The 27,997-nt window shown below is 56.0% G+C and overlaps 1 protein-coding gene across 1 annotated transcript; it reads right to left on the minus strand.

Moving 5' to 3' along the window:
* Positions 1-17,937: 17,937 nt before the first annotated feature.
* DHX38 (DEAH-box helicase 38) lies at positions 17,938-27,997 on the minus strand. Its single transcript, XM_086469405.1, has 26 exons — positions 27,669-27,997; positions 26,941-27,128; positions 26,685-26,789; positions 26,079-26,244; positions 25,845-25,963; positions 25,681-25,757; positions 25,379-25,534; positions 24,566-24,727; positions 24,373-24,480; positions 23,352-23,464; positions 23,109-23,246; positions 22,671-22,857; positions 22,395-22,580; positions 21,810-21,950; positions 21,518-21,628; positions 21,326-21,442; positions 20,977-21,084; positions 20,746-20,858; positions 20,010-20,218; positions 19,777-19,931; positions 19,544-19,699; positions 19,334-19,468; positions 19,129-19,254; positions 18,635-18,730; positions 18,351-18,472; positions 17,938-18,201 (listed from the first exon to the last, which is right to left on the minus strand). The coding sequence occupies exons 1-26, from the start codon at positions 27,995-27,997 to the stop codon at positions 18,117-18,119; spliced, it is 3,708 nt and encodes a 1,235-aa protein (XP_086325531.1). The 3' UTR covers positions 17,938-18,116.

Consider the following 27,997-nt stretch of genomic DNA (forward strand, 5'->3'; position numbering starts at 1 on the left):
AGATGGGACCATAGATTTGCTATCAGAACTTTTGGGTTCAATTTCCATTCTCAGTAGAATAGCTGCATGCATTTTCTAACTCGTGCTGCTTTGCAAATGAATTGTGCAGGACGTGGCTATTGGTCAGCAACCACCTGGAGAGCAAGTTCGGCTTGATGCCACGTCGTTCTGCTGTGCAGTGGCTGGTCCAGGCAACGTGGAGGTCAGGGTCTGACTGATGGAAAGGTCTCACCTCTGCTCCTTGACTGTTGTAGGAGCCTCCAGCCCTTTGCCTACCTTCTGCTGTTCGAGTGCGTCGTGGGACTTCAGTAGCTGGAGAGGCAGACCTGCCTGGATATCGGTCGTTGATCTGGCTGCTTCTTCTCAGCAAGCAACAGGGGTGCAGGTCGTAGCAAGATGTGTGTCCCCTACCCACAGAGCCTCATGGCCGTCTGCCAAGCAGCAGCCGTGTTTGTGCCAAGCAGCACCCAGGGATTACAGGTCCTCAGCGGGAGGGTGAATGTGCGCGGGCACGTGCCATACACTGCATAGCAGGACACAGAGCAGCTCACACAGACATCCCAGCATTGCCAGCAGACAGACAGGGCTGGAAACACACACAGCCACAACAGCTAGTGGGAACGGCGAGTGAAGGTGAGCAGTGTTATTTGTGCAGACACTGGTGAGAAACCCCACCGGGTACGTGGGTCTGAGAGCCAGTTCTACAACACAGACGTTAAAGAGGGAATAAAGAAAATAATAGAGCATTGACTAAAATGGTCTGCCAGGCTGATTTCTCTCCATGCAGCCTCTGAAGGAGCAGCCTTTGGGGCTGTGGAGAAATAGGCAGCCTCCAGGCTGTGAGGCTAATGCAGAGCCACGGCTGTTTGTATAGCTGCAGAGCCTTTAAGAGAGACTTGGGAAAACTAGCTTGGATTCCAATGAATATTTACAATTACACTGCTCCAAAGCTGAATCCAATCACAGCACTGCAGTATGCAGGCTTTGTGCATCAAAAGAAAATGAGAGGAAAGCAGGAAAGATGGAGTTGCCTTTGGAGAGACTTATAAACACAGATCTCTCTGCTTGTGGCAGAACTAAAATGCTTTATTTCTGATAGGAGCAATTTATTCTTCAGGCATTTTGCTTGATATTAGAAAGTGCCTGGCTGTTTTCTGAAGTGAGAGTCTTCAGTAGATGGTCTTTAATTCAAAATGAAAGAAAGGAATGGAAAGTGTTGTAGTCCATAATTTTGCTGTTGTACTAACAAACTCCAAAAATAGGGGAGCATTTCCAAACTAGGGCAGGGGCCCCTTGCACCCACTGCCATCTTGGTTACCATGTGGAAGCGAGCTGGGCAGAGCTACTCTTGTTAAAACCATGCTTCTAATATGATATTTGGCTGATTACCATGCTCTGCCACTAAACAGGATGCTCTAACAGAGAAGGGAAAGGGAGATACTAGCTGAGCATTCGTTGCAGCTCAGTATTGGCCTCTTCTTTTTTTGCAGAGGAAGGTATACAAAAATAATGGTGTAGGTGAATCACTACATGATAAAAAGACAGAGGATTTGTGACTGCTGGATCACTGCAGAGAGCTGTGCGCAGAAGAATAGGAAGTGTGTGACAAAGCAGAGGCAGAGCTTGAAGTGACAACGGGACCGGCACCAAGCAGCTCGCCTCCAGGAGCTGCCCATATTGCTCACTGAGCAACTCTTCTACACGGTGCCAAGGGAAGTCATCTTGGAGTCTCTGACTTGTATTCCTTGTGTTGGGAGTTGGGAGAGCTGTAGGGAAGGGCTTAGCTAAAGGGGCACCCAACTGGGTGCTTTAAGAAGACCTACAATGTGTCCCACCAGCTCCATATATTGGGAGCTTTTATGGAACTGTGACCCACCGGAGCAGTCATGGAAGAAGGTAGGTGTGAGAAGTGCTGAAAGCACAGGGCAGCATGGATCACATAACCAGCAAGTCCACTTCTTACTCTGAGATGGCACGCACAGGACATCAGTCACCAGTGCTGCCAAAGCATGGCTGCAGCACCCAATGCTGCCTGCTGCTCTAATGTACAGAATAATCTGTGGCCTTGGTGTGGTCCTACAGCACCAAAACACCACTGCTCTTAATTAATTACAAATATATAAGGTACATCCTTGCATTCCACCATGCAGACATTCCCTAGCACCATGGCAGCATGAGCACAGATGCCGTGAGAGCAATCAGCTTAGGATCTACGCTGCAAGAACGTGCAATTCCTTTGGCACAGTGCGCACGTTCAAGCACACCTGACCTGGGAAGGCAACATCTGAAGGGCGAGCCTCCTCCGTCCCCGAGCCCCAGCAGGCAGCACGTCTCCACCCCTGAACAGAGGGCAGCATGTTGCTGTTTCCAGACTGTGATAATCCCTTTGTGTGTTTTGAAGATGATGCTGTTTCCTGGTGCATTTCACCTTGTGGCTGCACAGATCCCTTCCGCTGGATGCAATCTTAAAGGCTGCTGATGGGAAAGCCCAGGAAGCTGGTCTCTGATCTGAGTCACACCGCTGGTGCAGGGAAGCGCTCTGTCACACGCAGGCATGGCACGGGGTGTTCCCTGCCGCTTGGCACATACTGAAGTCAATAGCCCTCAGCAGGAACTTGCATTCGGTATTATACTGTCTAAGAGGCTTAAAATCGACTGTGAAGTTTCAGTATAGCTACAAAAAAAAAATGTTTTCAGTTTCTCCACTGGTAGCTTGCTCCAGAAGGAGACGGTGCGATTTGCTGGTTGATTCTTGGAACCTGGCTAGTGCATCTGCACTGGGGGGTGGTTGGAATCATGTTGTGTAATATGAAAAACAGTCATTCATTTCATTTATTTGAAGTTGTCTTGTGGGAATGGCAGCTGCTCAGACAAATTCCACATGAAGATGAGAAATGTGACCGAGAGCCCAGTACTGTGTGCAGCAGAAATAACAGCGCAGTTTTGCACCCATCAGGAAGCCACTGTGATCCATCTTGCTCTCCACAGCTTACTGTAGGTTCTTACACCAGCTCCTGACAGACACCAGTTGCTGTGGCCAAAGCCAGCACTCCAGTTGACCAAAGGAGGAGCAGCATGCAAGCACAAATCTGGTAACCCCACAGCCTGCTGGAAAACTACCAAATAGTTGCTAGTGTTAGAAGCGGGTTGAAGCTCAAAGCAGCAAATGCTGTTGGAGCAGGACTTGGCATAACAGTCCACAGGAGTCACCGGCCCAGGAGCTGGAGTGGCTGTGAGGGTCTCCTTTTGCCCTTCTTTGAGCTGGCTGGAATGTGAATGAGAGCTTCCTGAGCCCCGTGGGGCTGGAGGGCAGACTTGGAGCAACGAGCATGACCACAGAGACAACTGGAGTCATGGCTGAGCCAGCCCTCACCCTGCTGCTGGCAAGCAAAGCTCTGCAGTTATCTCAAAACTCCCAGCTGAGCAACCCAGGCACGTGCAGGGTTCCCACATCAGTGCCTGGCTGTACCACTCTGCCCACAACTTCCAGCACCAGCACTCCGTCTCCTCACTGCTGGCCTCACATGCTACGTGTGATACAGCTGCCAGCTCTTCAGGACAGGTCCCACGTCGCCTCCTTCTAAGCCCTAAACAGGGCTCTCGTTTCCTTAGTGGGAACTGTGCAGTAAGACTCGCACTGGCTGGGGCACTTGAGCAGGCTCTGCCCTGCGCCCTTGTCTGACCACGTAGCGTGGAGAAGGTAAGAACCGTTGCTGGTGTGGAGAGGAATAGGAGAGTGGGGAAAGGGCTGACAGCGATCTCTGACAGCCCAGAGGGGAGCTTAGCTTCTCCAGGTGGAGGGAGAGCTGCTCCGACTGCCGGGGCAATCTCCGCAGGGCTGGGGGATCCCGGGCTGCGATGAGCGCAGTGTCAGAAGGCAGTGCTCGGACAGGTGCCTCTCCCACACGTGCCACAGCAAGCACTTGTAATGCTGTGACAGCAAAACTGGGATACAATTAGAGGTGGCTGCAAACTGGTTTATGTACTTGGGGGAAAAAAATAAAAAAGAAAAGAAGTCTCACCAAACATGAATGGTCCAACACTTCCTAGAGAACTGCCCAGATGTTACCGGCTGTAACTGGTGCTGCATCTGTAAACAGAGCTGCTGCAGGACACAGCCGGGAGCTACTGCAGCTGCTCTGCTGGTGTCTCTCTACGCTCCACCCCTCCTCACTACCACTGAAGCACCATGCCTTGCTCTCTGACCTGCCCCAGAGGACAGAACTCAGAATTTCGCTGGCTGAGACACCCCTCCGTCCGCGCAGTGCACACCTTGCAGCTCCACTGCCTGTGGCAAACCGAGGTGCCTCTGGGACCCCCACCTTCCCTCTGGGGAGCAGCGGACCACCGGCATTGTCTCTCCTGCTCCATGTCCTCTGGAAGCAGCACAAGGTGGGGCTGCCTCAGGCCGGACCCCGTGTTCCGGACTCATCGGCTGAGCAGGAGCCTGTGCGTCACGGAGGAGGTCACTTCCCAGCCGGGGCCTCAGTGCCCCACTTTGGACACTCCCCTGGCGCGGTGCTGCCCAGAATACTCTGCCACCCTGCAGTGAATGGCAGCTCAGAGGCTTCAGAACCAAAAGTGGGCTCTTGCATTTAATCAACATGAATGGATTTTTTTTTTCTCCCATTAAAATGTTTAATTTCTTTCTGAATGCATACAAACTTTGGGAGTCCACCATGCCCTGTGCAAAGCAGTCTGACACAACATACAACATTAAAAAAAAAGAACTATTTTTTTTGTTTTGTAGTTGTTACCCACTAATTTACAGGGCACTGCCAGTTCTTACATTGAAGGGACAATGAGAAATCATACTGCAGACAACGTCTACATGCCAAACTCAGTTTTATAATCCTCTTCAGTTATTTCTTTTCCAGGCTAAAGAGACTATCTACTTTTTCCTCACACGGAAACAATTCTTTGTATTTGATCACCCTTGTTGCTCTTCTCTGAAATGCTTCCAACTCTATTTTTTTCTTGGGAGAGGCAGACCAGAGCTGCATAGAGTAATCACAGTGCAGCTTCCACTACGGATCTGTTCAGCGGCATAACCGTGATCTGCTCTCCATTATTTTCCTAATAATTCTTCACAGTCCGTTTGCCTTTTGGGCTGCTCCTGGGCACTGAGCAAACGTTTCCACAAAACGGTCTCTCCATCTATATCTGGTTTTATCTAGTATAGCCCCAAGCCCTCACTCCTGAGGAGGGAACAGAGCTACAGCAGCTGGGACTGCAAATGAGATCTGGTAAGAAAGTGCAAGCACCCAGAACTTCAGCAGGGTTAAGACCACCTGGCTGTGCCTCATACCTTCAAGATCAGAGACAGCTGCTAAACATCTGAAAAACAAGAAATGATGAGTTAAGATCAGCCTCGCAACACTGCAGCCCTGTCCTCTTCCAGGCACGTCTGCCCTCAAGCACCAGCCACACCTGAGAGGCTGTGTAATGCTGTGGGCAGAACTCGGGAGCCTGCTCTTCGCTGAAGCAAAACTCAGGGTCAGGTCAGGCAGAACCACTGGGAACGGCTCACATTTGCCCTGCGCTTGGGCAACGAGCCTCCTTAAACACAGCACCCGCGCCTGTTGAATGTGGCCAACCTTCCACGCCTGTTGCAAGGATTCCTTCCCAGATCCCACCTTCACTCACCGCACCAAGCACAAAGGCCATCGCTACACAGGCCGCGGGACGGCTGATGGCCCCATGCGGCACAGGGACAGGCCCATGTGCCTCAGCTGCCGCAGCCCACAGGAGTCAGTGCTGGAGAGCGGCGGCTTCATCGCCCAAGAGTTCTGCCGGGCGGCTGCCGCCAACCTTTCACCATTCAGAACAAGCACACCTCACCAGTGAATGCAGCTGGAGCCCCCGCAGCTAAATGCTGATGGTAAGTCGCCATCGAAGAACAGAAACAATGGCATGTTCTGTCTTTCTTCGCGTTTTCCTTCTGTAGATTCACAGAGTGAGCAGGAAGGGATCACGCAGCCTGACCTTCTGTACCTGCAGTCAAGAAGATTTCGCCATGTTACTGTTGAACTCAATAACTCGTTTGACAAAGGCAGCTTCGGAGCGCGTTCAACTGGACTTGAAGACATCAAGAGATGGCAAATGCACTACTTCCTCCCTTGGCAGTCAATCCCTTCGCATCACTCCTACTGATTTTTTTCCTCTGCTTATTGCTGTGCCAATGGGGCTGATCAAGAGTTCTATGCAACAGCAGTACGGTCTCATCTTTGTTTCTCCTGATTTTTATGTTTTATCTTTTCCATTTCTTAGAATACTCCTTTATTTTTGGCCAGAGACTTATGGTTAATCCTAACGAAAGGAAAGGCATGAGGATCTTCTCATTCTGCCTCTATTTCTGCATTCCCATGCCCGCCCACCCCGTGGAGGTTCTCCCTGTGGCCACCACCACAAGAGTTTTTCCACTTCCCCAGCTCCCCCTGGTTTCTGGCTCCCCTCAGCCTCCCCGTTTTCCCCTTACCTTTTCTGCCATTGCTGCTGGTTTGGGAGGAGGCCCCCAGCGCCCTTGCTGACGCAGTGTCCAGGTGCACCGTCCACCTCCCGAGTGGCTGCGACTGCAAGAACCACAGAGGCATCACGTTCTGCAGCCAGACCTGAGTAGCACTGCTTTTCCTTTGCTCACACCTTCCTTCTTGCAGCAGTATCTCTGCTTTCTGCTGACTTCTAGCTCATGGTTCCTTACAGAAACATGTGGCAGCTCCCACGCAGCTTATGCACATCCTGAACCCACAGACAGGAGAAACCAAGACGCAGTTTGCAGTAGCAGCAGTGGAAACGGTTGCCACGATGGAGCAAATACTGGACAGCACTGAGAGAGGCACTGCCAGCCCACGGGCGTGGGCAGGAGGCGCCCCAGGGGGACCGATGCACACCTTCAGGTTTGCAGAGTCCCTCCCACACCTGCCTGTGCGTCCTCTGATCCCGGGTGGAGGTGTTCAAAACCTGGGCAGCCTGCTCCAGCTGACTGTACCTGGGCAGGGGGGTTGCACCAGATCCCACAAGGCCCCTGCGCTCTGCTTCTGTGACCAGGGGCCTGTCCCCCCCAGGGAGTTGGAAAGGCACAGGAGGCGGCAACCTCTGCGCTCTTCATGAAGCCCTCAGCCTTCCTCCGGCACCAGCACCGGCAGCATTGTGCCAGGGATGAGCCGAGGTACCTGTGAGCAACGGGAATGTCCGAGGTTGGCTTTGGTGGGGCCAGGCTGGTGGGCCCCCACATGCACCACCAATTGCTTCAACACCGCCCCCCCCGAGATGTCAAGGGAAAAGCAGAGGGCTGGAGGGACAAAGGAGGCAGAGAGCGCTTCTGTCTACTCCAGGAGCTGGCTTGGGCTCTCAGCCTGTGGTGGAAATGCAGTGGGGCAGGTTCCTACCCATTTCTGCCACTGGAGCCGTTTCCCCCTACTATTTTTACACATGCAGTTCTTTCTTTCTCCCTTCTCTGGAGGGGGACCCTCTCCCAAGAGCTGCAATGCTTTTTTAGTAAGTATTTTTCAAGGAGCTGGCTGAGACCCTGGAAAGGATAATGAGATCATTTTCATTGCAGAATGCAAAGCCATGCAAGACTTTCCTGTTTGTTATTTCTCCCCCGTAGACTGTGACCACGCTCCTGGTAATTTATGTTTGTTGATATTCCTCACCAGCCAAAGACGGAGCGCCCCCAGACAGGGCCCAGATGCGGTTAGACCAGAGGTACCCGTTTCCCACCAACAGAGAGAATTGGAAATGATCACTAGAACTGCAGAGAAATAACCTTTAAGGCTCATTAGAATTCCACGAACGCCAACCCTGCTCCCGCTTTCCCTTTCATGAACAAGCCGGCCGCGGGGGCCGCTCCGAGAACGAGCGGGCTGCGACCCGCCGACCCCCGGCCCCGGCCCGGCAGCGCCGCGGCGCTGAGCGCACCCTGCCCGGGCCCCCCCAGCCCCCTCGGCCCCGCGGCACCGCCACGGCGGGGGAAAATGGCGGGTCCGCGGGGGGGCAGCGCCCCCGGCCACGGGCAGGGCGGGCGCGGGGCCCCGGTGCTGCCCGGCGGCAGGGTGGGCCCTGCGGCACCCGGGGCCCCACGGCCCGCTCGAGCCGTCTGGCGGCGGCAGCTCCGGGCTGCCTCGCATCCGCGCCGCGCTCCTCCGGGGCGGCCCGCCCGGCCCCCGGCAGCGCCCCGACCCGCGGGACGACGGGACGGGGCCGGAACCCGCCGCCCGGGGCCGCGCCGGCCCGGTGAGGCGGGGTCGGCGGGAGAACAAAGGTGCCCGGAGCCGCCCCGCGGCCCCGGCGGCCGCTGGGAGGAGCCGCCGCCGCCGGGCGCCGTCCCGGCCAGCACCGCAGCGCGGGCCGAGGGCGACCCCTGCCGGGCGGCGCCGGCAGCGCGGCGGAGCGGGCCCGGGACGCGGCGGGGCGGGGCCGGGGCGCTCGGGCACCGCCCTGGGCGGAGCCGCCCCTCGCCGCGGCCTCCCGGAGCCGCCCGCGCCCGCCGGGGCCTTCGCGCCCCCCGGCCTCGCCCGCCGCGGCCTCCCGGCTCCTCCTGCCCCGGGGCCTCCCCGCAGCCTCTCTCGGCCTACGCCTCCTCTCGGCCCACCGCTCCCGCGGGCCCCTCCCTCCGCACCGACCTCCCGCTGCCTTTCAGCTGCCCCCTCCGCTTGGTCCTTTCCAGCATCAAACTCTTCCAGCCTCCCCACTCCCCTCCAGACCTTCCCCTCCCTTGTTGGCCTCCCGCTGCTCCTCGACGCCCTCTCACTGTCTTCTAGGTTCCAGGCCCTCTCCTGCCTCCCTTAAGCTGCTTGGCCCCGCTCCTTTCCCATCTCATGCCCTTTGGGCCTCCTCTGCCTTTTCAGCCTCCATATCCCCTCCAGCCGCCCCCTCACCTTTGCTATCCACCTCATGCTCTTTTTTAGCCTGCTATATGGACCGATGCTTCCTTTTGTCCATTCCCTCCCCCATTTCATCCTCTGCCCTTTTTTAAGCCTCTCTCTGGCCTTGCTCCCCCTTTTTTCAGCCTTGCCCCCCCCCTTTTTTTTTTGGCCTCCTCCTGCACACAGATGTCCACTCTTTTCAGCCTCCCCTTGCCCCCTTTTTTAGGCCTTGCACCCTTTCTCGGCCTCACTCACCTCTTGTGGCCCACTCAGCCGCCCACCCCTTTGGATCCCCCTCTTTTCTGACCCCATCCACTCTCTGGCCCAACCTTCTTTTCAACCCACCACCGCCTTCTGGCCACCCTATACCTACTGGCCTTCCCTTCACCTCTGGACTCCTGCTTTTCTTCAGTCCCTGCTTTTGTTATTGGGGTTTTTTTTTGCCTCCACTCCTTTTTCAGCCTCCTCCTGCCCTCTGTCCTCCCACTCATTTTTCAGCTGCCCCTTACCACAACATCCGCCTTTTTTCCCGCCAGCATCCCCTCCCTCTTCCAGTATCTCCCCTCTTTTGTAAGCCTCCTCCCCTTTTTTCGGCCTCCCCATCTATTCTGAGCTTCCCCTGCCCTCTAGCTTCCACTTTATTTTTCACCCTCCATTTTCAGCCTCCAGCTGCCCCCTGTTTTCCTCCCACTCTCAGCCTCCACTCACTCTTTTTCAGCATCAACCCGTTTTCCAGGCTTCCCCGCCTTCGACATCCACCTATCCTCCTGCCTTGGGTGGGAGGCCAAAATGGGGTGGGAGGCCAAGAAGGGGTGGAAGTCTACTTTCTTGTCCTTTTTGTCATCCTTTTTATCCTCTGCTTTCTTATTGGCCTCCCACCCCATTTTGGCCTCCCACCCGAGACAGGAGGACAGGTGGATGTTGAAGCCTCACTGCTTTTTTTCAGCCTCTGCTTTCTTGTTGGTCTTCGAAACCTTTTTGGCCTTCCATCCTTTTTTGGCCTCCTACCCCTTTTCAGCCTCTCACCTTTTTTTTAGCCTTTTCTTTCTTGCTGACCTCCCACGCCTTTTCAACCTCCCACCCTTGTTCAGCCTCCCATCCCTTTTTGTCCGCTACTTTCTCAATGGCTTCCCATCCCTTTGTCGGTCTTCCACCCTTTTTCAGACTGTATTTTTTTTTTCACCTCTACCCTTTTTTGGCCTCTCCTTCCTTGTTGTCCTCCCTGCCCTTCTCAGCCTCCCACTTTCTTTTTCTCCTCCCACCTTTTCGTAGCCTCTTCTTCCATTTTCGCCTCTTACCCCTTTTTTGGTCCTCCCACCTTTTGTCAGCCTCCACCTCTTTTTGGCCTTTGATTTCTTGTCATGCCTTCCTAGCCTTTTTTCTGCCTCACGCCCCTTTTTAGCCTCTGACCCTTTTTCGGCTTCTTCTTTCTTGTCGTCCTCTTACCGTTTTGGCAATGGCCTATCTGGCTTGCTCAGAATCCCTGCTTGGGCGATCAGGAATCGTTCGGCTGGAAGCTGGCATGCTGCAGCACGACGCAACAGCGCTCCATGCAGCGAGCTCTGCAAGGCTGCTACATGTCACTTCGGTTAAATTTGTCACTAAGATCAATAAGCAATCCCCGAGTGGTGCAGCGCTCTGGAGCTCTGGACTAACCTTCCCCAGATAAATTCTGGGGCACTTGGTGTTTTGGGCTTTGCACAGACAGCCCCGCTGTCACGGAGCCAGCGTCGGTGGACAGCCATGGAGACATCTGAACGTCTCTTACCTGCGGTTTCTCACGTTGCTTCTGTCCCTTGAGGCAGAACAGCTCCCTAGCTCTAGATGCAAGTTGGCTGTGTCCTGTTTTCGGATCAGACGATAAACACATTCCCCATTAAATCCTGCTGGAGAAATCCAGCAGTTCCCCAGCGGCCCCTGTTTCCTTCTCCCTTGCCTCTGGTCATGCTTGGTCTGAGTGCCGAAACCACTGGTAACCCGGGAAGCCCTCCTGGGTGAGTCCCTTCTCCACATGGACCACCGCTGGCAGAGACCCGCAGCACAGCAGCCCCGCCGTGGCCCCTCTGCAGCGTCCCCCCGCCCGGCTCCAGCAGCCCAGGACACGTCTGCTGGGGCGGCCGCAGCGGTGGGTGCTCTGGCTGCCCCACTGTGCCCGGCCACGGAGCTCTGTTCTGGTGGGAGGGCTCGTGCTCCGGGGAGAGGCGCCTGTCGCTCGCGCTCTGGTCCCAGTAAACAAGCATACACACAGGGTCTAGCTGAAGAGCTGCAGAGCAGTGAAAGGCCTCTAAACTGTGGGATGTCAGGTGTTACTGCAGCCGTCATTTTCCCTGTAACAGCTTTCAGGCATGGGCTTGATTTCTGGGGTGCATATAAGGGGGGTGTGTCTGTTTATTTTAAGATTTCTTTTCTGGTTCTGTGTACAAATGACATCCACAGCTCACTCCATGGTCAGGTTGGCGAAGACAGTGGGATTAGACAGGCGGTTCCCTTAGTCTTTACTCCTTTTCCTTTCCTTCTTTTTTCCCTTTATTTTTCCTTCTTTCTTTTTTCTTTTTTGCCCCCATAAGCTTAGCATATACCATCTGAGCATGCTCGAAAGCATTTTTGTTGTAGTTGCAAGTGTTTGTTTCTCAGGAAGGAGCTAGGCCACATGAGGATGAAGGCTGGTTAAGCTAAAAAAATGCAGCTATTTTTCCTGTGGTTAGAGTTATTTTTAACACTAGTCATTTCTACATGCAAGTATCTTTCCATTCATTCCATAACTCAGAAATAGTTGAAGGAGGTTAAGCAAACATTTTAATCAAACGCATCTTCACGCAGAGGCTCAGCATGGAAAATTTTAGCTGCAAAAGGGAAGTGTTTCAGAAGGAGTTCGGCCTGAGTATGACCGGATCGTGTCCTTGGTCCCCTCAGCCTGCAAACACCTCAGCTCGCCTGCTACCCAGGAATAGCCCCTCTGAGCAGAACTGAACACCTGAGCAAAGCTCTCAGCCCAAGATCTCTTTCAGGAGCTCTACCCAGCGCCTGTATCACCCCTTTCAGCACGAGACCAGCAACGCACCCGCAGACGAGCCCAGGGACGGTTGTCTCTGGCTCAGGGCACCAGAGGGGGCTGTGAAGACACAGCACGGTGTCTCCCACCCCATCACTGGACCACCAGAATTAATGTCTGCTGTGGAACTAGTAACTGGGCGAACAGAGGTGGAAGCAAGCTGGCCAGACTTTCTTTTAAATACCCACTGATGGCACACCTCCTGCAGCATTCCATTGTCTCTGCCAAGAGCTAACTATTAATGCATATGCTTTATTTCCAGTTTCAGTTGGGCTTGTTTCATCTTACAGCCATCAGACTGAGAGGTACTTTTGCCTGCTGTTCCGAGAGCCTTCTGTTATCAACTGTTCTCCACAAAACCACTTACAAACCGATGTGTGAGCAAAGTACCCCTCACTCTCCTATCCACTAAACCCCACATGCAGCATTGCTGAGCCTTGCAGGCTGAGGCAGCGCCTGCGGCTCCTCTTGGAGCTCTTCCCAGAGCTCCAACGGACCCCTGCACTGTGGGCACCAGGAGCACGCAAGCTCCCACCGCCACCAAGAGACCACAGCTCCTAGTTGAGATGTGCCTGTCGCTACCTCAGCGACTGTGTTGACTCGTTCACCCACAGCCTCTACTGAGCACCCACAAGCTGCTGATTAATCTCCAAGACCACCGTGTCTTCTGCCAAGGCCGTGCCCCCAGGAGAGGCCTCTACACAGCTGGAGCAGTGTCTGTGCTTTGTTCCTGAAAGCGGGATTTTACATTTTGCGGTGACCTGATGTCATCTGCCTGCGCCCAGTGTACCGCAGCATCCAGAGCCTCCATGGTGGTGGGACACCTCCTTTGCTGTTGTCCACCCCTGGTCCCTCTCTGCATGAATTTGTCATTAATGATTTAATCAGTCATTTCTTTGGTTTCTTCACTTTGTTAGGTAAAGATGCTGTCTGCTCTGACATAGGTACCTCACAGTTGCTGGAGGTGTTCACCATCCTCTGTGCTCCGAGAGCTTGCTGATATTAAAGTGATCCTGTCCAGGTTTTACTCCAGACAGATTTTTCCTTTCCGTTTTCTCAGCTGCAGTATGTTGGGCACTGGTACAGAGACCAGGCAGGGGTGGGGGAAAGCATGTGCACAGACATGCAGGCTCACCTTTGGTGGGAAGGCAGAAGTTCCTTATGGTAAAAGGTGCTTCCAGTAGAAATACTGCACTGGCAAAAAAAAACCCAAAAAACAAAAACAAAAAAAAAAAAAAACACCACATTCCATTCAGAGGGCTTGACCCACACTGATGCCAGTAGCTGTATCTGGTCAAAACCAGACAGGATTACAAGGGTGTCTATTATTAGCATACACATTAACTACTGAAATCTAACTGAACTGGCACATAGTGGCTGCACAAAAGCAGCATTCCCTCCACTCTGTGGAGGGGACAGCAAAGAAAGGGCTGTCAGAGAAAGGCAGGTTAAAATGCAGGAGGAGACTCCTAAGCTATTAAACAGTTTACAAACTTGGAGTTCTTCTTTTAAAACACCACCCAAAACCATTGGGTGTATTATGGATTGGACCTCAGGACGTGTCTGGACAACGTGAGATAAGAAAGCAAAGAAAATAAGGATTTAAAGTCTGCCCTGTCCAGGGGATTTTCCTGCTTCCCGTGTGCAAAAGCATAATCATTGCTTTCTAAAACCTGGCCGGTTAGGATGGCTGCGAGGAAGCCGGCACCAATTGCCTGAGAAGCAGAACATCTGGCAGCGCCACACGCAGCTCCTCAGCCAGCTGAGTTGCCTGCCGGCACCCGGCGTCGGGTCTGCGGGGGCGAGGAGGCGGCGTTTGCTCCAGGGCCACGTTGCTGGGTTGCTCCAGATCTGTTCTGTAACGCCGCCGATCACAGGCCTGACACCCTGACCTGCATTTTTGATAGCTGTGGATGTTTGCTAAGTGCCCTGCGTGTGCACCACGGCTGGTCCTGCCACAGTCGTGGCCGGACGTGTGGCGGCACAAAGAGCCATCAGCGTGCCCCACACGCTACTGGTACGTGCAAACACAGCGGCTGCTGCTGCACGAGCTATTTATGCATTCACATAGGTACTAGCCAGACCTTAACTTATCTCTGCTTCAGCTTCCCTGTGCAAAACAGGGATAATAACACTTGCTCATTTTGCAGAAGGTCTCTGCAGTTCAGTTCATGAATATAAAGTAGTTTGCGATCCTCTGACGGAAGGTGCTAGAGCTGAACAAAGGGGTACTAACGGCACAAAGCTGACCAAGTCCCAGGCAGTGGTCTCACCCAGTTGTACTGTGTTTGCCAATCCATGTGTGTAATCGACGTATACACGGGCGACGTGTCAGTTCAGGCTGTGTAATATGCAGCAACTTCAAAGAGCGCTCTCTGTCCGATCTCATGCCTCCCGAAAGGGGCAGTCGGTATCTGTGCGTGGCCACCGAGGGCTGGCAATGGAGAGCTGTCTGGTAGCGGGAGCAAGAGATGGGTATGCGCCTAACTACGGGCATGGTGCCGCTCCTTGCAACAGAAAACATCTAAATCTCTCTCCTCCCTCCCCACCTCTGTCTGTCAGCTCTTCCAAATGAAGTCCCAGCTTTGTTTTCCTGATTTCCATTTTGTATCCTAAAATATTCACTCCAAGTTCCGCTTGACAGACATCCCTAATCTAATCTCCATGTCTGCTTTCTAATTTTCGCAGTCAGGATAAAACAAATTGGCTGGCGTTAATTGCCTGTGCAGCGGCCTGGAGCTTTGAGCCGTGATTTACGAGCTCAGAGCAGGCGCTCTGCAACACATTTTTCTTAATTTATTTTTAATGAGTCTCTCAATTAATTTTCTTGGAAACATCTTAATGATGTTGGAGGCGGGTGTTAATGAGGTTTGTACCAGCACCTCATTTTGCATATTTTAAAGTACTGAATGGCATCACAAGCAAGCTCCTAGTCCTAAAACAGAAAAACGCTTAAGGCTGGAGAGAGATACCCTCCTTAGCCAGTGCTGCTGTCTCAGTGTAGGCTTCCTGGCTGTATGGGCACGTCGGTGAATTTGAACGTCAGGAGGCTGAAGCTGGCCGAGCCCGCAGGGACGGGATCACTCGGGCATGGGAGGCGCGAGGAGCCACGCTGGGACCCAGCTGCTGGCCTGATGCTTCTCGACAGACGGGATCAAAGCCTGGACGCGGTGCCTGGGCATGCCGCGGTTCTCCCCAACACCCCCATGCTGGCATCCCCACGACATGCTCACCCTGGACCCCCCAGCCAGAGCCTTCGAGGGGGAGCACCCCAGGGCGCGGGCCCGGGCTGCTGGGGCTTTCGGCTGTGGGGTGCTCCGAGGTGTCTCTGCCAGCTCACAGGGTCCCCAGCAACTCCTGGTGCTTGTGCCGGCGAGAGGCAGCAGCTGGATCGCCTTTGTTTTCCCTCAGCACGTCAGTCTTCATTAAACCGGAGAGGAATGAGAAAGGATTCACTTTTGTCCCAGCCAGAACGTGGCAGCTGTTTAATTTCAATTAACGTGGCACTGAAAAGAATAACATTACAGCACTAATTAAAGTGAGACAACTCCCACCCCCTGCAGTACATGGTGCCTGCTCACCCTGAGGAGGGTCCTGTTTCCCCCCCATCCTCCCAGCACCAGGCAAGCACGGGCAAGCGGCTGTGGGTCGGGGCTGTGGGGCTGCGCCACAGGCCCACCGTGAGCTGGAGCAGGGTTGAGCCCTGCCAAGGCGGGCGCTGCCCGCAGCCCCACAGCAGGACCAGCAGCACATCGCTGGAGGCGAGGACAGGTGTGGCAGTGGGTCAGACGTACCCAGGCCCAGGCAGCCACCTCCAGACGCACCTAACAAAGGCGAAGGAGGAGGCGAAGGCCCACGCAGGTGGTGGCTGCGAGTGGGCCGTGGTGCTGCAGATGCGGGTGGGTCCCGCTGCAGGACAGCAGAGCGGTGCCCGGCCGTGCCGAGCCATGCCGCCCTGTGCTGGGCAGAGCGGCAGCGGCTGCTCCGGGCCCAGTCCCAGCTGCCTGCGACGAGCTGGGTGCTGCCGGGGGCGGGCAACCGGCTGTGACGAAAGCGGCGACGAGGCTGTGAGGGTGCAGCACGGCAGAGGACGGCAGCCGCACGGGCTCTGTGCCCGGGCTGCGCTGCAGGCCCACAGCTGAAACCTGCAGGCACGTTCTGTTCCCTCGCACTGGCGGAACTGGGGCTCCGGTGACCGGCGCCCTGCACGGTGGGGTGGCATGGCCCACGCAGGGCCTAGTGCTGCCCTGCTCCCACCGCCGGTGGAGCCGGTCGTCATGGCAACCGGTGATTCCTGTTAGGGTACATCTGCGTTCACCTTCTGGGCCCTGCTTGGCCTTGGAAATTTCCAGTTAAAATACTGATCTGTGAAACGGCACCAAGCATCAGCAAGGGGGGACAGCACAGGGACCCCGTGGCACAGGCACCCCGTGGCACAGGGACCCCATGGCACAGGCAGCCAGGGCCAGCAGCAGGCCTGTGCCCAGGGCATGGCGGTGCAGCCATGTTCAAGGCAGCGCTGGCACCCAGCGACCCACTCTGCTGCCCTGGGGCACCCGTGATGCTGTAGTGCAACCCCAGGCAGGGTCCAGGTCAGCCACACACTGCCCAGAGCTGTTGAGCCGTGGTGGGGCAGCCCCATCCGCCCCCAGTGAGCACACTGGCCTGGGGTGCAAGGCTCACCCAGCAGCCCCCCAGCTCAGGCACCACAGACCCCATTTCACCAGCCAGCGATCCCAGCTGCACTGGCATCTTGCCCCTATGGACTGGTTTTCACACATCTGCACTGCCGCACGCTCAGCTACACGGAACCGGCACTGCCTGCCTCTCTGCCTGGCCACCGTCTGACCCCTCCTTTGGCAGCTCAGCAAATTGCACCCATGCCTCCCACTCGCCGCAGGGTGACCTGTGGCCCGAGGGCGTGGGGCAGGTCTCCTGTGCCCCAGGCGTTGGCTGGAGGTCGCTGCCTGCCAAGGCTGGGATTCCTCCTGCCAGCACCAGTCCATCCCTGTGCACTGGCTGACCCTTTTCCTAAGGGCCTTGGGCGAAGTTTTCCTGCAGGGTTGCCCGGCAGGACTGCCCTTTGCAAAAGCTGCTTGCCTGCTCCTCAGAGGTCGGTGTCGCACATGTGCCTGCTGATTTGGGTTCCTGTCAACCCCCGCAGCAGCAGCCCGGCTGACAGCCAGGCTAGTCTCCGTCCTCGGAGCCTCTCCTCACCCATGGGTGCTGCGCTTGCCCCAATAAGCTCCTGGGGCCCATTCAGCCTCCCCCGGGGCCCATTCAGCCTCCCCCGGGGCCCATTCAGCCTCCCCCGGGGCCCGTGGCCTGCAGCCCTGCAAGGACGTGCCCTGCCACTGGTCCTGCCGGCCGTGCCCCGTGCGCAGCCGCCCAGCCCCCAGCTGCTGCTGTCGCGCTGCGTGGGCAACCCTGGGCCTGATGCGTTCACAGTGACTGTAGCGCACACGGGGGCAGTGGGTTTGTTTTGGGGTTGGGTTTGTGGGGTTTTTTTTTCCCACTATCGATCTGGTACTTTAAGAGGGAGGAAAAACTCTCCTTGTCTGTCTGTTGATCGGTGCTGGGAAGCCACATGGACAGGGAAGGGCGTAGAGAAACAAATTTTATTTCCAGGAACTTGCTGGCCCTTCTGCAGCAGCAGGAGAGCACAGTAGAGCAAAAGCACTGGGTCTTGGTGTTTCTGAGGCAGCAGCACCAGGCAGAGATGGGCAAGGTACCACTGCTAGGCACAACAGCCCCAGGCTGGGCTGCACAGGTCCCCCACCCTTAGCCATGTGCCCCCCCAGCCATCCCATCACGGGCTAGGCACCATGCCTGACCGACAGCTGTACCTGTGCAAGGGGCCTGTGCCCTCTAAGTCAGTGTGACTGTGTGTCCTGTCCCAGGCTCTACAGGGCAACCACTGGACGGTACCAGCCCTGCGTCACTCTGCAGAGCTGCCTCCACCCAGCACTCGCCTCCAGGACAACGGCATGAAACAAAGCAAGGAGGAGACTGACAACCTTTAAACAAATAAAATTCTTTCTGTTCTGTAGCAAAATTAGTGCCGAGCACCAAAGCCTTTCCGGGCCACAGGCTGTAGAGAGCCTCACAGAGCACAGTGATCAGAGGAGCTGGGCACTCTCCTAAGGCTCAGCCGCTCCTGGAAGTCTTTAAGCCTCAAAGCAATAGGCGCTGCCTTCTTAAAGGCCAAAGCGGGCTGGGGTGCGTCGCGGCGTCAGGGGCTCTCCCTGCTCCTTCCGCCCAGGGGTGTAGATTTTAGTAGATCTGCCAGGAGAGGACATGGGTGATTAGCGGCACACGCAACCTTTCCCTGCACCAGAACACCCATGGGGAAGCTGGGATCCTCCAGGCAGCTCACGGCTCCTGCTCTTAAGCAGGCAACTGACCCACGGCCAGGCAGGGCCAGCACCTACCTTGCGCTGCCCAGTGGGTTACGGCGCTCCTGCTCCTCCCGGCGGGCACGCAGCTGCTCCTCAGCCAAAGCCATCTCTTCCTCCATGGCAGACACTTCCTCCTTGGCACGCCGGCGGTTCTCCTGGAGCAAGGCAGCAGGTAGTCAGGGACGGGCAGAGGGCTGGCCAGCAGCAGACCCTCGGAGGGAACAGGCCTGTTCCCTTCACATCAGAACATACACTGCACAGGAACAGGCATGCAGCGGGCCTGCTGCCTGCCAGCTCGTCCTGGACAGGAGGCTCACCTGGCGTGACTTGCCAGCATGCTTGATACTGTAGAACATGGGTCCCAGCTCTGCCAGCCACTCTCCATCCACAGCAGTGACACACTGCATGTACTCCTGCAGGGACAGAAGGAAAGACCAGGGTAGCAGGATGGCACTCCCAGGGCCTGGGCACCATTTCCAGAGCCGTAGCAGCTCCCTCCCTCCCCTGCTCGGTGACAGCACTTTTCAGGCTGGGTCTACACTCCTTCTAGACAATTCCTCCTGGCCTCAGAAGCTGCTATGGGCTGGACTCGGTGAGACTGCAAAGAGATTCAAACATATCCCACGTAGGCCAGGAAAAAACACTCGGAAAGGGACAAATGGGACTCTGCAGATGACACAGACATACCTAGTTGGTATAGATGAGAAAGACTGAGCACTGCCCTTCTGACAGATCCTGGTATCACAGCAAAGCCCTCCCATCTCCCTCAGACACTCCTCACGCTTCTCACTAGCCCCCAGCTCCAGCTCACCTTGGTGGTCATGACCAACTCGTGATACACAATGTAGTCCGGTGTGTAGCCCATGCCAAACAGGGAGCTCGTGGGGTGCAGGTGGCAGGGCATGCCTGTGCGGATGTTCACGTACTCCCCAATGCCCTGCCAAGAGAAGCGTGGTTAGCCCACCTGCTCCCAGGCCAGGCCTCTCAGCCCCCAGACTAGCAGAGACACCTCTCACCTTCAGCTTTGCAGCTTGATGGAAATAGGCAGCACAGATGCACTTCCTGACGACATCCCAGTCAGTGCCACAGGATGCCAGGCTCATCCGCTGCTGCACCATGATGTCCTTGAGCTGGGCACGCACCTCGCGCACCTGCGAAGGCGTGTGGCAGTCAGATCCCTCTCCTGCCTAAGGCTCCCTCCCCCAGCTGTGTTCCCACAGCCTCACCTTCCGCATGGCCTTGGCATGGATGAAATGCTGGTTGCACCACAGCGTAGAATAGCTGTTGTTCTTCCACTGCAGGTAGACATTCAGGTAAGTCAAGTGATCACTCTCGGGAACAGCAAATTTCTCCCGCACTTGGTCGCTCTCCTCCTCTCGGCCCTGAAGGGTGAGCAAAGAACACAGGTCAGTGAAATGGCAGGGGAAGGCCCCAAACTGCTGAAAGAGCAAACAGGTACCTTAGGCCGATAAAAGATGGCAGGCACAGACAGCATGGAGACAATGAGCAAGATCTCAGAGCTGCAACCCATGTCGCAGGAGACAATGAGCATTTTGGAGAGCGCAGGATCCAGCGGGAACTCCACCATGAGACGTCCTGTTGAGGTCAATCCACCTGTATGAACAGCACGGGGATCAGCAGCTGGGTAGGTCCCAGTCCCACGGGCTGACAGCTTGCCCCAGCAGCCAGTACCTGTGTTATCCAGGGCCCCCAGGATCCACAGCTGGTACATGGAGTTCAGCATATTGTCCTCGGGGGGCGGATCCATGAAGTGGAACTGCAGCAGGTCCTGCACACCCAGGGACTTGAGCAAGAGCACTACATTGGCGAGGTTGGTGCGCTGGATCTCGGGCACCGTGGTTGTCAGCAGCTCGTTCTTGTAGGCACTCTGGGTGTAGAGCCTGGGGAACAGACGCCAAGAGCCTGCTCCTCCCATTCAGGCCACTGTGTTCCTCGCTGACTCACCAGTCATGGCCCACTGCCCAGCCTGGCATGGCACGGGGCAGCGCTCAGCCAGCAGGACCCCAGGGAGGAACCTCTGCCCTGGCCAAAGCGTGGCCTCCACAGCACTAAGGGTGCCTGGGCTGCAGTGCAGCGCGCGCCCCTCCCAGGCACAGTCCTCCCCTGGGCACAGACCAGTCTCAAAGCAACGCCTTGAGAAAGGTGCCTTTGGCCTGGCTGTTATCTTGACAGCATCAAGGGTGGAACAGCCACAAGTGAGGATGGACAAGGGAAGAAACTGGAGCGTATTCTTTCCTCTGCGGAGGCACTGGGTCCAAAACAGAAGGCCTCAAGGCCTGCCCACTGCCCTCACCCCCCCAGAAGCTCGAGATAATGAACAGCTCCAGTGAAAAAAACAAACAAACAAACAAAAACCTGATGCCAAGCTGCAGATACGACAGGAACAGAACACCAGTGACGTGCCTACCTGAAGCAGTGCCCTGGGCCTGTTCGGCCAGCTCGGCCTGCCCTCTGATTAGCATTGGCCTGGCTGATGGGGTAGATCTGCAGCGCATCCATGCCTATACGGGGGTTGAAAACCTGCAAGGCACAAGAACAACAGGCTGAAGTAGGAGGAAGGCTGGGTCACTACCACAGAACTCCCTCAACCCAACCCCAGAGGTCACAGACATGACCAGTGCAGGAAGTCTCAGCTTACCTTCAACTTGCAGTAGCCAGAGTCAATCACAAACATGATGCCGTCCACTGTCAGCGAGGTCTCTGCGATGTTAGTGGCAACGATGCACTTCCTGACCCCATCTGGAGCCTGCAAGCACACTGCACATCAGCCAAATCCTGGGCAATGGCCTCTGCACCACTGGGGAGGAGTGCAGAGCAGCCACACAGAAACCAGAAGGACAGGCGTGGCTCTTGGGAAGCTGAAGGGGGCACACGCTTTCTCTCGCCCTCCACATGCAAGACAAAAGGCATGCCTGAACCTCTAACACATGCTCAGCATGTGCTCCCTTGCACTCATTTCCCCCTGTCCCCAGAGCACACAACAGCACCTTCTGGAAGATCTTGGCCTGCAAGTCCGACGGCAGCTGAGAATAGATAGGCAGTACAGCAAGGGCAGGCGCCTTCTCCAGCTCCTCGAGGTGTTCCACAATTTGCTCTGAGGTCACCTAGACACAAAAAGGGGTGTAAACATAAGATTAAAACAACAAGGGGGTAGGACAGCGCCTGCCCTTCCAGCTCACCTCTATGTCCTCCTGGCCAGGCATGAAGACAAGGATGTCTCCGGGGGCACCGGACAAATGGACCTGCAGGGCTTGTTTCACTGCAGCCTCCACATAATCCTCTTGTGGGGTCTGAAAGGCACAACCCAGGTTACAGACACCAATAATCTTGCCTGCCCCATCCTGGGTGCAAGATTGCATCACAGCACGGCTGCTCCTCCTTTATCCTTACTGCCTTCACCAGAGTACAGCACACCCAAGTCACAGTCCCCTCCTGTCACAACAGAACCTCCCTCTGCAACACCGACCGTACCTTGCTGAAAAGAATATCCACAGGGAAAGTGCGCCCAGGAATGTGGAAAATAGGAACGTTCCCAAAGAAGGAGGCAAACTTATCTGCATCCATGGTGGCCGAGGTGACGACAAGCTTCAGATCTGAGCGTCGGGCCACCACCTAGAAAGCACATGAAAGGAACAATAAGGAAGAGGCTGCATGGCTGCAGGCTGCTTCCCTTATTACCGAGACAACGGGACAGGGCTTCTGCCCTACTCCAGAGGTGCTGGCCACTAATGCCAGGGAACACAGATGCTGTATGACCCGTGCAGTTAAAAAGACCTGCTGACCTCGGCCCCAGAAGCCTTAAGCCAGCAAAGATCTCTGTACCTAGAGCTTCTGACAGTCAGCCAGCAAGCCTCTGGCAACATTTAGGCACTAGGGGAGATTTAACCCCCCAGAACCAGGGACCAGGATGCTGGAGTAGCAAGAGCAGACAGAGATGTGGCAGCTCTGCTTCCCTCTCCCAGACCTGGTAGAGAGGGGCTGTCCCTGCCAGCACTCCATTTTAAGACCAGCTCACGCGCCCTACGCTGCTGTCCTCTGGCCCGGGCTCACACGCACCTCCCGGAGCAGCCCGAAGAGCACGTCAGTATTGAGCGAGCGCTCATGCGCCTCGTCCATGATGATAGCACTGTAGTTGTCCAGGTCAGCCTCTCGCAGTGACTCACGGAGGAGGATCCCATCTGTCATGTATTTGATCACTGTGTTCTCGGACGTGCAGTCCTCAAAGCGGATGGCATAGCCCACCTGGGAGGGCAGCGGTAACAGCAACTCTTCCAACAGCCCCATGCACTCACTGTCAACAGGCTGCTCCCCCACACCCACTGCCGGACTCACCTCCTCGCCCAGACGCACCCCCATCTCTTCACTGACCCGTTTGGCAACCGACATGGCCGCCACCCTGCGGGGCTGGGTGCAGCCAATCATGCCGTAGTCTGTGTAGCCATCCTCATGGAGGTACTGTGTCAGCTGAGTCGTCTTCCCACTCCCCGTCTCCCCCACCACAATCACAATGCTGTTGTCTCTGAAGAAAGGGAAAAAGTATTTCCTCATACACCACAAAGGGCTTTTTGCACTCACAGCCCTGGCTGGCCATCCAAGCGTCATCCTACCCCGGCAGGAGAGCTGCCACCAGCCACGCAAGCCATGGGCTTTGTTTCCTGAGAGCACAGCTTCCAAGCAGGCTGTGCATCTAGGAGGAGTTCTCGCTTGGGTTCCCAAGATGTAGGCCAATGCCCTGGGGATAATCTAAAGCCAGCTCCCTAGCAGCCATACCTGAGGATAGAGAGCAGCTCCTGCTGCACAGCAAAGATGGGCAGGTATTGTCTCTGCTCCAGGATTGATTTCTTCTTGGCGAACTCACTGCTGGCTTCACTTTTTTCTTTCATGTGTTCAGCAAACTTCTGCTCAGTCCTAAGGACACACCAGAAGTCCTGAAACTGCCTCTCCACATGCTGTAGGCTATGCCTGCAGCCCCCTTCACCAGCTGAGCAGGAGCAATCCAAAGCAAGCTCCTACCTGTAATCCACTTTGCCATCTTCTGTCACCATCTCGTCCTTCTCCTCCTCTTTCTTGATCCCCATAATATCTCCCAGTTTTGTGCCTGCCAACTCCCAGTGTTTATGCTGAGCCTGGAAGGACAGAGAGCAGCATAACTTTGCCACAGCAAGCACTGACAAATCATTCTCCCATCCTGCTCCTAAGACCAGGAAAGCATATTAGCCCCACAGTTCCCCAACGCTGTAACGCAGAACACACCCCCTGCTCCTACATCAACCCCCTCTTCCAAGTGAACTGGAGCAGAGCTTTTAGACACTGGTCTGGATACAGAAACTTCAGGCACAGGATGACCAACCGTCTCCTAAGAAAATGGTTCCAGCTGCTGACCCTTCCATTGAATTTGAACTTAAACCTACACAAATCTGACCCTGAGATAATCTTCCTGCTCTTCGCAGGCTCACAGGCCCCTCTCCCATCTTCCTGTTTGTTCTCACTTCCAATACCAGTTTCATTTCCACCTCCATTCCACTCACAGTATGTGTAGCTCAAATCCAGCTCAGTTTCAATTTACAAGGAACACATCTGCACTTTCTCCACAGCAACCACATAAGCTTTAAAGAAAGTGCCTAGAAAACATCCCTGAAAACTCATGTGTTACCTTACTACATACTCCTCCTCACAACTCTTCTGCTGAGACACGACAAGATACACCCTGCCACCACACTGCCTGCTGACCGTCCCTCAGCTACCTCGCATTCTTCCACCTGCTCTCCTCTCCCACGATCCGAATGTCCTTTGGATCAGACTGCTCCGCACAAGCGCACAGCAATTCACGTCCCTGGCAGTGCCTGAGGAAATCCCATCCCAGCAACCGCTTACGAGAGAATGCACCGAACTGGGCTGCCAGGATATCCCGGGCATAGAAACAGAACTCCTTATCATTGCTGCCAAAGCCCGTGCTCTGCAGAGTCCAAACAAAGGCGGTGGGACAGCATGCAACATGCACAGCGGGGCAGTAAGCCAAAAGGTGACAGCGTACCCTCTTACGCTCCTTCTGCTCCCTGTGCTTGCGCACCAGTTGGCTACCTTTCCGGGCTATGATGGCCAAATCTGAGGTGGCATCCTTGACAGGGATGACTGGCTCTGGCTAGAGGAAAGAGGTATTGCTTCGGTACGGAGCACTCACACTTGTGGGGCTCCTTGCCATCAGCGCCTTCAGCCACAGTCTCTACCTGCTTGGTGAAGACAATCCTTCCATCTAAGAAGGGGGGCACCAGGTTGTGCACCAACAGATGCACTTTAGCAGAGTTATCCTCCTCAAAATCTTCATCCACTTCAATGCGATGAACCACACCACTGGTCAGCATGCGGTTAGTCTCCCAGCGCTCGTTATCCTGCAGGAAGCAACACATCAGAAAACACAGAGAAGCCCCACAGAAAGACCAAGAGATCGCAGCAGAACACTGGGCTCAGGTCTGGGCCCTGCACTGGCAACAGGATTAAACTGATGGTTCTGGCCTAGGGAGCCTGCAAGTAAGCACTAGGGAAGAAACAGCGACTGGAAGCAGCAGGGTCCGGGAAACGCAGACTGGCCATATGAAGCACAGAGCCAACAGGACTGTCTCCAAGGAAACAAGGACAGACACTGTCCGCAGTGCCCCTGCCACACTCAGAATAGGCCAGGAAGCTGGACACAACCCTGCTCGTGTGCTGAGGCCAGCGGCCCCCAGCACCTACCAGGCCAACAGCAGACAACCCCAGAACAGCAGGAGTGTAGCCCTCTGCACTCCCGCTGCCCTGGATGCTGCGATCCGCTGCAGCCGCTCCGATCGCAAATTCTGCCCCACGCAGCAGACGCAGGGCTGCACCTTCCGGGGAACTGAATGACACCTTCCCCGTGAGCCCGCGTCCACTCTGGGCCGGGACACAGACCGTACTTCCCCACCTGAGAGCAAGGGCTCAGCCTTCACTGCCAGCAGGCAAATCTCTCGAGGGGCAGCAAAACGCGCACGTTCAGAGCAGCCGGTGCTGCAGCTCGCCCCCACCTCATTGATCTGCCGCCGCTGCGCCGAGATGCGCTTCTGCCTCTGCTTGTGCAAGTGCTGCTCCCGCTTCTTCACGTACTCCTCCGAGGAGTAGGCCAAGGGGTTGTGAAACTCGTCGTAGCCCTCATCCATCATGTACCAGTCCCGGTCAGCTTGCTGGGAGGGGAGAGGCACAGCCCTGAGCTCTGCAGCCACCCGGCCCCCGCAGCACACGCCGCTGGAGACCTCCCGGAGGGCCCTCCCGCCACTCCCCGTCCGGCTGCCGCGGGGCTTCCCGCGCCCGCCCGGCCCTCGGTGCTCACCCGCTGGTCGTCCTCCCACTGCTGCCGCTCCTCCTCCGTCTCAAAGGCAATGCCCTCCTCCCCATCCGCGCGCCGCCCTGCAGGGGTGAGCCCATCAGTCCAGAGGAAATCCCGCGGAGCCCGACCTCGTGCTGCACAGGGAGGGCTCGGCCCGGGCTCCTCACCTCTCCCTCTGGACAGCCGCGGCGTGGACCCCAGGTGTCTCCGGTCGTCAGCCCACTCGTTGTACTTGTACGACGGGGTGGGCAACGGCGTCTTATCCGAGTACCTGCTCCTCACAGACCTGGAAAAGTAGTGGCGAGGGAGGAATTGGTGCCCGCAGCCAGGCGCTACTCGTATACATGCCCTCCCCTTTCTGCAGCTCAGCAGCTCACAGCCGCAGCCCCAGGCACCGATACCTGTCCCGATCTCTCCGGTCTGTGTCCCGCAGTGACGATGCCCGGTGGCTGCGCTCCGAGTCTCGACAGGAAGGCGTCGGGGAGGGGGATTCCCACTGTGATCGGCGGGCACTGCTGTAGCCACTGTCATCTTCCTCCCAGCTGGAGCGAGATGGTGTGGCTGCATCTAACAGAGCAGATGGGGTTGGACACCTGATGTTCCAACAGTGACCCCAGGTACGTGGAACCACCTTACACCTTCTGGCAGAAACACAGAGAGAGGGTACCCATTCACCCTCCCTCTAAGGGAAGGGACTGACCCACAATTCCAAGAAAAATTTCCCAAGGACCACATTTCTATCACATAGAGCCAGAACAGACTCCGCTGAGCAAAGATTAGCCCGATTTTCACCACTCACAGCTGGAAGATTGCTTCCAGACCCAGGCTGAGCTACAAGTCTTATGCATGCCGTAACCATAAGTGTTAAAAGACAGAGGCTTTTCTACGCACTTTTCTACACACTTGTCCTGCCAAAACCAGAAGAAAACAAAATAAAAACAAACAAAAAAGAACAAGCCCCTTCCTATCAGGTTTCACACAGGAACTCTACTGGGTCCCACTCCTACCTTTGGGTCGATGTCTGGGGCTCTCTGGTTCACCCCTCCTGCTGCTCCGCTCTGATGAGCCATCTCTCTCTGACCTGCTGCTGTGACGACTTCTGTCCCGCTCCTCTGTGAAAAGAAAGTAAGATCAGAAAGCACAAACGGGCTTCCCAAGCCTGCTGCAGAGAACACCATGAACATCAGCTGACAGCTACAAACAAGCTGGGGGACAAGCCCAAACCCTAAGCAGGAAGAGTCACAAAGGTCTCTGAGCAGTTACCGCGGTCCCGTTTGCGATCGTGGTCCCGATCCCTACTGTGTTCCTTCTTGCGTTCCTTCTCCTCCTTGGAGGAGGCAAAGACTCCATGTTCCCGACGATCCCTTTCCCGCTGCCGGCTGCGTTCCCAAAACTCCTCGCTGACACCCCCCGTGTAGGAAGGCGTTTCCACACGGACAGAACGGTAACGCCTGGAAAGGAAGAGCAGAGAGAAGAACAGCTCAAAAGTGCTGAGGAACAGCCTCGGCCTTTGACTTCTCTCATACAACTGTAGTTCCAAGCTCTGCTGTATCTGTATGCAGGATATAGTTTAGTTTAGTAGGCATGGTGGTGTTGGGTTGACGGTTCGACTTGATGATCTTAGAGCTTACTTCCAACCTAACGATTCTACAGCAAAAGCTTATGGTTAAAAGTGCTCTCTCCATCCTTTGCTAGCAGCCCACCGAGTCTGCTGCTGCTCTCAGACACGCGCACTTCTGGGCAGGCCACTGCCTCCAGGCACCAGGCAGCAGACGGTCGCATGACTAGGACGGCTGGAGTTTGCAGGCTAACAGCGTCTAAAAGGACTCCTGCCCGTAACGTCTCTGGGAGGGCACCAGGGACCTCCTCAGATCCACAGGGAAGCCCCGCAGGAGAGACCCCCAGACTGGCAGTGCTCACACCCCGCGCTGGGGACCCACCGGCCGCAATGCGCCCAGTGCCACCGCCAAGAACCCCCACGCAGGCCCCACCTGTCCTTGCGAGCGCCCCGGCTGCTCCGGTCCGTCCCCTCCTCCTCCTCCTCGTCCTCCTCGGGGCTGCCCGCCTCGTCACGGCCCTCTTCCCAGTCCTTGTAGGAGGAGACCCGGGACCGCTTTCCACCGGCCGCCTCCTCCTCGCGCTCCCGCCGCTTCTGGGCCGCCAACACGTCCAGGCCCAGCAAGGAGGCCCGCGGTGCCGGCGCCTTGAAGATGTGCTGCTCGGCGGCGGCGCTCCGCCCCCGCAGCACCAGCCCGCCGGCCTCGGCGTCCGGGCTCGTCCCCGCCAGCCGGTGCAGCGACTCCTCGCTCGCCTCGGCCAT

Source organism: Leptosomus discolor, chromosome 8 (assembly GCF_034619465.1).
Source record: "Leptosomus discolor isolate bLepDis1 chromosome 8, bLepDis1.hap2, whole genome shotgun sequence".
Lineage (NCBI taxonomy): Eukaryota > Metazoa > Chordata > Aves > Leptosomiformes > Leptosomidae > Leptosomus > Leptosomus discolor.